General features: G+C 38.8%; 1 protein-coding gene across 1 annotated transcript; it reads left to right on the top strand.

Moving 5' to 3' along the window:
• Positions 1-5,778: 5,778 nt before the first annotated feature.
• LOC124225340 (olfactory receptor 51F1-like) lies at positions 5,779-6,738 on the top strand. The gene has a single exon (XM_046637959.1). It carries the CDS (start codon positions 5,779-5,781, stop codon positions 6,736-6,738), a length of 960 nt encoding a protein of 319 aa, XP_046493915.1.
• Positions 6,739-7,602: the final 864 nt, after the last annotated feature.

Below are 7,602 nucleotides of genomic sequence, written 5' to 3' on the forward strand. Positions count from 1 at the left end.
GAGAAAAGTTGGTCTCTTCAACGAATGTTGCCGAGTTAATTTTACATTCATACACAGAAAATAAACTTGACATGCACTTCATACCATAAACTAAAATCTATTCGAAATGGATTATAGATTTAAATGCGAAAAGTAAAAAAAATTAAGTTCCTATAGACAACATTGGACAATATATTTAAGTTGTTGGAGTAAGCCACTATTTCTTTCTTTCTTTCTTTCTTTCCTTCTTTTTTTTGCTGAGGAAGATTCACCCTGAGCTAACACCTGTTGCCAATCCTCCTCATTTTTTTTTTTTTGCTTGAGGAGGATTAGCCCTAAGCTCACACCTGTGCTGATCTTCCTCTATCTTTTTTTTTTTTTTCGTATGTGGGACACCTCATTGGCTGTAGGCATAGTTGGTGAGTGGAGTAGGTCCACACCCAGGATCCAAACCGACCAACCCAAGCTGCCAAGGAGGAGCATGCAGAACTTTAACCACTTGGCCATGGGGCCAGGCCCACAGCTATTTCTTAAACAGAACATAGAAGGCAATAAATATAAAGAGAATATAGCTTGCTCTAAATTAGTACAGTAAATTCTATTCATCAAAAGACACTTTCAAGAAAGTGAACATTAAAAAGAGGATTTGTGTCCTATATATATAAGGAACTCTATAAAATCAGTAAAGAAAATCAAACAGACCAATGGTAAAATGGAGAAAAGTTTGAAACAGGGACTTCATAAGAAACAATATTTGCTCATTATATGAAAAGGTGTATAACATCATTAGTGAGAGAAATGTGAACTAATACCAAAACCACATCGACTACAATCTCGCAAGAATGGTTAACCTTAAAAATACTGATAATACTAAATATTGGTAAAGATGTGACTCAACAGGAACCCTCTGATGCTACTGACGTGAGCGTAAAGTGGTGCAAAGTCTTTCAAAAACTGATAGGGGGACCAGCCCTAGAGGTATAGTGGTTCAGTTCGGCACACTCCACTTCTGTGGCCCTGTTTCAGTTCCCAGGTGAGGACCTACACTACTCGTCTGCCAGTGACCAGGCTGTGGGAGCGGCTCACATACAAAAAGATGAAGATTGGCAATGGATGTTAGCTCAGGTGAATCTTTCTAAGCAAAACAAACCCAAAAAGCAAAAAAAACTGTTTGATAGGATCTCTAAGTTGATTCAGCAATTTAACTTCTAGAATATAACCAACAGAAATGAATGTATGTGTGCTCCAAAAGATGTAATAGTTTTTGTACCTGCATAATTATTTATAACCAAAACCAGAACACAACTAAAGTATCCAGAAAAAGAAAAACTGACAACTTTTAGTACGTTCATATAACTATAAGAGTTAAAAAGAATAAACAACTGCTCTACACAACATGGAAGAATCTCATACAGATACTGTTGTGAAAGAGACAGAAACAAAAACATGCACACTGTACTATTTAATTCATATATGCATATTTTATCGCATTATAGATGCAAATGATAAGCAAAACTAGTCCAGGGTGTTGGAAGTCAGGAGAGTGGTTACGTTTGGTGTAGAAGGGGGATAGTTATCAGGATGGGTAGAAGATGACAGATGTCTACTAAGGTTGTATATCAGGGCTGGCAACCTACAGCCTGCAAGCCAAATCTGGCCTGCCACCTGTTTTTCTAATTCAAGTTTAATGTGAATGCGGCATGCCAATTCAGAAACTCCCACGGCTCTTTCCAGGCTACAGCATCAAAACTGAGTAGTAGAACTGTATGGCCTGAATAAACAAAATATTTACTATCTTGTCCTTACAGAAAAGGAAAAACAAATTGCTGGCCTCTATTCTCTATCATTGGCAGGGTTGCAGTTATATGTGATAAATCATTGAGCAGTACATGAATGAAATGAATAATCTGCTGAATGTATATTACCTTTCCATTAAAACTTTATTTAAAATTCGGCCAATTGTCATTTGCTTCCTATGATGTATTCAGATGTAACTGGGTGTTTTAGACAATACACAAACCGTAAAAAGCACAATCTTTGTCCTGGATAACTTCAAACTCTCGATAAGCAGTCATGACATGTCACACAGGGCAGAGGTAGATGTCATGCTGTATGTTAGTGCTTCTCTGCTCTATAGGAACCAGAGGCAGAGGAGAGGTCAAGAGCAACCGAAACACATTTCTTTAGCCTTTAAGTAGAAGTTACCTTTTGCTGCACAACAGATTACCATGGGGTCGTGGCTTAGAAGAACTCAAAATTATTATCTCACAGTTTCTGGAAATCAGAAATCTGGGTACAGTTTAGCTGAGTCTCTGAGAGGCTGTAATTAAGGTGCCCTCAGGGCCAGGGTCTCATTTGAGAATAGCTCAAATGATACTATAAAAGTAGCTCTGTCTGAGCCCCTGCTGGTCTCTTGGCCATCAGTCCTGGGGTGGGGAGTGAGATATGGGCATCCTCCCCTAATTTGTGAGCCAAGCTTCTCCTGGCCTTTGGACACAAGCAAAGGCTTCTGAGCTCTTGGGCAAGGGTGGGGGATACCAGAGAATGTTACCTTTCCCCAAGCCTGCCCATCTATTCCTCCCTTTTCCTTCCATCTTTGGGACATGGGTGGCTGTGCCCTGCCCTGTCCCTGTCCTGGGGAAGCATACCCTGCCTAACTGGGGAAGGATATGCTTTCAAGATAACATGCTTGTTGGCAGGATTCAGTTAGTTCTTTGTGGCCTATTGGGTTTAGGGAATCAGTTTCTTTCTGGTTGTTGGCCAAAGGACACCACATTTAGTTGCTAACCGGTTGTTGGCTGGAGAAGGCCTTCAGATCTTTGCTATATGGGCCTGCACAACATGGCAGCCTGCTTCATCAAAACCAGATCCTATGTAACATAAGAACAGAAGTGATATGCTGTCACCTTTGCCATATTCTACTGGTTAGAAGCAAGTCACATGTCCTATCCACACTCAAGAGCAAGGTATTATACAAGGGCTTGAGGACAAGGAGGCAGGGATAATCTGGTACTATTTTATCATTTCACAGTCTGTCCATCACAGAAGGAAACCCTAATTAGATTATAAGCTCTTTGAAGGGAACAGTTTTAATTCTTTCACACTGGCTCATAAAATTTTGCAACATAATTTGCTCACAGTTTATTCTTATTTTTGAAGTAGCAGTCCAGACACTTGATAGGGGTTCCGGGTAGGACTACAGTGCTTGAATTGAACCCCTCACACATTCTGTCATTAAGAGTTCTCAAACAAGGAAGCAAAGGAATAACAGCCAATAAAAATTAGAACTAAATAGCTAAATGGGAAACAAATTACTGGCTTTATTGACATCTAGGCAAACCTAAGACTCTCTGCCAGTGCACGGCTTCTCCATAAAGGAGAAGCATAATGTTTGGGTGTGGGTCTTCTCCTTTCCTATGAATCTAAAATTGGTAGGTCTGTAAATCAATCTGCATCCATTACTGAATTGCCCACATTGATAAAGATGAGCAAGCTTTCCTAAGAGCCTGGGCTCTTGAACTTATTACCACAGGAAAACAAGCACAAGAGCAAGAACACATGCATATGAGAACTCATGATTCACCCACAGTGACCCAGCCACTGGCAAAATGGGGCTGAATTAATATATCAGAAGCTGACCCATTTGGGAGTGGACCTATCATCCTCCCTATGGATCAATGTGGTAGTGTAGGAACAGGGGCCTGGAGACTGGAGTACATATTTCGTCTCTCCTCATTGTCACCACAATTATTCCAGTGATGTTTGGTTTGCTTTGCTATCTTCCCAGCACACTGATAATCCATAGACAATGGCATGTGTCTCTCTATTCTCTAGTGCCCAGAATGATGTCTAAACTTTTCGTTTATTTGGATGCTTTGGTTTATTTGCTTTGCATTTAATATCCCTGTGGCCCCTGCTCTCTTGAGTTAGTAGCTCAAACTCTTCTGAGATTACACAGCAATGTCCTGGGATAGAGATGAAGAGAGGGATTTCAGTTTTTCTCTGTCTACAGCCCCAGGGAGATTCACATTTTACCAACGGCCCCACAGCTCAGTCCTACTTTTCTGTAAAGTCCGTGGCTCCAGAACTTTAACCTGGTCTCTCTCTGCTAGTGAAGACAGAGAAGGCTCCTCTTCCCACGTGAAGCTGGTAAGAAGGTAGAGAAAGGTGTTCATTGTGTTGACTTTGTGCTTGCTTGTTACCTATTCACAAATATTCATATGGGCTTACCAAAATGTCAGATAACATTAGGGTCCACTCTGTCCTCAGGGATCAGTACAACACACAGATATCTGATTCCTACTAGTTTATAGTTAAATATTTCAATGGCTTGCTCAGATTGAATAAAAACCCTGAGAACTGGAGTTTAAAAGGAACTATAGAAAAGCGGCAGAAAGGGAGTGGTTATGTTATACATATTATAGGGTATTTACTCTCAAGAAGTAAACTTTACCTGTTATATTAAAAAGCTTGGAAAAATATGGATATTATAATAACTAGTATTGCTTTTATTTGACAAGTCTTCTTAAAATTGATTTTAACAATATAAATATGTAACTTTAAAATTATTTTTAAAATTTTAGTTGAATAAGATTTTATAACACTTATAACATTTCTGTGGGTATTGATTCTACTGTCTCTCCTATTACCTTCAACATCTACTGAAAATCCCTCTCTTATCCTCAGACCAGCACTGATCCCTTGATACCCCTTGAATAGCAGTAAATTTCCCCCTAATAATTCACCAGGAAAAAAGTAGGCCTTGGTTAAAAAGGAAGGAAATTCTGACATAGACTGTGACATGGAGGACACAGTGCTAAGTGAAATAAGCCAGTCCTAAAAATCAGGTGTTGCATGATTCCATTTATACAAGACATTTAGAGGAGTCACAATCATAGATAAGGTACAATGGTGATTGACAGAGCCAGAGGAAATTGAGAAATGGGGAGTTAGCATCTAATGGGTACAGAACTTCACTTTTACAAGATGAAAAGACTTATGCAGATAGATGTTGGTGATGGTTGCACAAGATTATGAATTTATTTAATATCACTGAATTGTACACTTAAATGGTAAGATGGTAAATTTTATATTCAGTTTATTTGGCCACAATAAAAAAACAATGAAAAGAAAACCCAACAAGCAGGCACTCCTGATAATTCCCTTACATACCCCTCCACCAACATACCCATTTGTCACTTATCTCTAGTGTCAGTGGAAATGATGATCCTTATCTTTTTGAGGGCTAATTGCTATCATGCTCTGTATTCAATCACCTAATTCTGTCGTCAACAGTTTTCTCTTGTAAATCCACTTTCTGAGGTTGTTCACACGCTGACAGTTTAAAATGGCACTTATGCAATGATAACTTCTAAATGTATATCACTAGCAGAAATCTGTAGATTTTTGACTGAAAATTCAAAATTCACACCCACATGGACACTGCAGACCCAGAGATATATCTAGGTGCATTTATCGTAGTCATTTCATACACAACAAAATTGAATGAACCGATTGTTCTTAAATAATATTCTATTCATAGAATCTTGTGATCTAATGGAATTTGAATTCTGTCAATATGGAAAATAATTATTATTAAAATTATAAAGTTATATGGATATATTTATTTGAATTTAAGAGTAAAAATGTTTATATATATATATGTATGTACACTAACATATATAAGGAACTTAACCATGACCTTAGATAACTTTCCTAACCATAAGCAATTTTATCTACATATTTTGGTGCAACAATGTAATTTATTATTTCTATAGGATGTCAACATTGTGATGATAAATGCTGCCAATCCAGAACAACATGGAGATCCTAAGTAACTTGACATCTAAATTTCCAGCCTTCTTTTTGACCAGTATTCCTGGCCTAGAGTCTGTCCATGCCTGGATCTCCATTCCTTTCTGTTGTCTGTATACCGTTGCCCTCTCTGGGAACAGCATGATCCTGTTTGTCATCATTACCCAGCAGAGTCTCCATGAGCCCATGTACTATTTCCTCTCCATGCTGTCAGCTGCTGACTTGGGCTTGACTCTTTCTACAATGTCAACAACATTAGGCATTCTCTGGTTTGATGCAAGAGAAATCAGTCTGGATACTTGCATTGTCCAGATGTTTTTTCTTCATGGATTTACCTTCATGGAGTCTGGGGTGCTGGTATCTATGGCTTTTGACCGTTATGTGGCGATCTGTGATCCTCTGAGGTACACTACCAGTCTCACTAATTCCAGAATCATTCAGATGGGCCTCTTAATGATTATACGCACTGTGGTATTGATAGTGCCACTACTCTTGCTCCTTAAGCCCCTGTATTTCTGTAAAATGAATACCCTTTCCCACTCCTACTGTTACCATCCAGATGTGATTAAATTAGCATGTTCTGATACTCGGGCCAACAGCATCTGGGGATTAATTAATCTCATCCTGACCACAGGAGTAGATACACCATGCATCATCCTGTCTTCTATCTTGATCGTTTGCTCTGTCCTCCATATTGCCTCCCCTGAAGAACGACACAAGGTCTTTAGCACCTGTGTCTCCCACATTGGAGCTGTAACTATTTTCTATGTCCCCATGATGAGCCTGTCCTTGGTGCATCGCTATGGTCGAACAGCACCCAAAGTGGTCCATTCGATGATGGCCAATATATACCTGCATTTGCCCCCTGTCCTCAATCCCATCATCTACAGTGTAAAAACAAAACAGATTCGCAAGGCTGTATGCAGTCTTCTCCTTACAAAATAAACAGAGATGATTGTTTGAGAAAAACCTGTAAAAAATGACTTTTACTGTAGAAAAGCAACCCTGGTAGGTTACTGCCTATCTGATAGCTTTTCTCTTTTTTTTTCATTTATTCAACATATGTTTAGTTTTTTCACTCATAAAATATAAGTGTGATATACTCCTAAGGTTTTATAATCCGATAATGGTAATGTGAAAATAGTAATAATGTAATAATAAAAGTAATACTCATAGTAATTAACTAACATTTTAGTGATTGTTTATTTTACACTATGTTTTCTACTAACAGCTTTTAAGTCACTTTTCATTTATTCTTCAAAACATCTTGATGAAATATATAATATTTTTAATTGTATTATAGAGATGAAGAAATTGAGGCCTACAGACATTTAGGCCATGAAAAGCCAGACATCTGGGGCTGGCCTGGTGGCACAATGGTTAAGTTCACACGTTCCACTTTGGTGGCCCAGGGTTTGCTGGCTCAGATTTGGTTGTGGACATGGCACTGCTTGGCAAGCTGTGCTGCGGTAGGCATCCCATATATAAAGGGAGGAAGATGGGCACAGATGTTAGCTCAGGGCCAGTCTTCCTCAGCAAAAAGAGGAGGATTGGCAGCAGATGTTAGCTCAGGGGTAATCTTCCTCAAAAAAAAAAAAAAAAAAAGCTAGACATCTAACATGGAACAGGGTTAGGATTTGAAACCATGTTTTCGGTATCTTATGTGCCATGCTCTTCACTAGTGTAGTCCACACTCTGCCAAAAGCATCTAGGAAAAATGTTTTAAGATCAAAAGTGTGAACTGGGTCCTCAATTCCGTATATCATGCCTTTAGAAAGATATGTTGTCCCTCTTAGAGGATACTTTAGC

This window comes from Equus quagga, chromosome 14 (assembly GCF_021613505.1).
Source record: "Equus quagga isolate Etosha38 chromosome 14, UCLA_HA_Equagga_1.0, whole genome shotgun sequence".
Lineage (NCBI taxonomy): Eukaryota > Metazoa > Chordata > Mammalia > Perissodactyla > Equidae > Equus > Equus quagga.

Bases quoted from the DNA above. Each gene is read 5' to 3' on its own strand.
- LOC124225340 (XM_046637959.1), top strand. From the start codon at position 5,779: ATGCTGCCAATCCAGAACAACATGGAGATCCTAAGTAACTTGACATCT.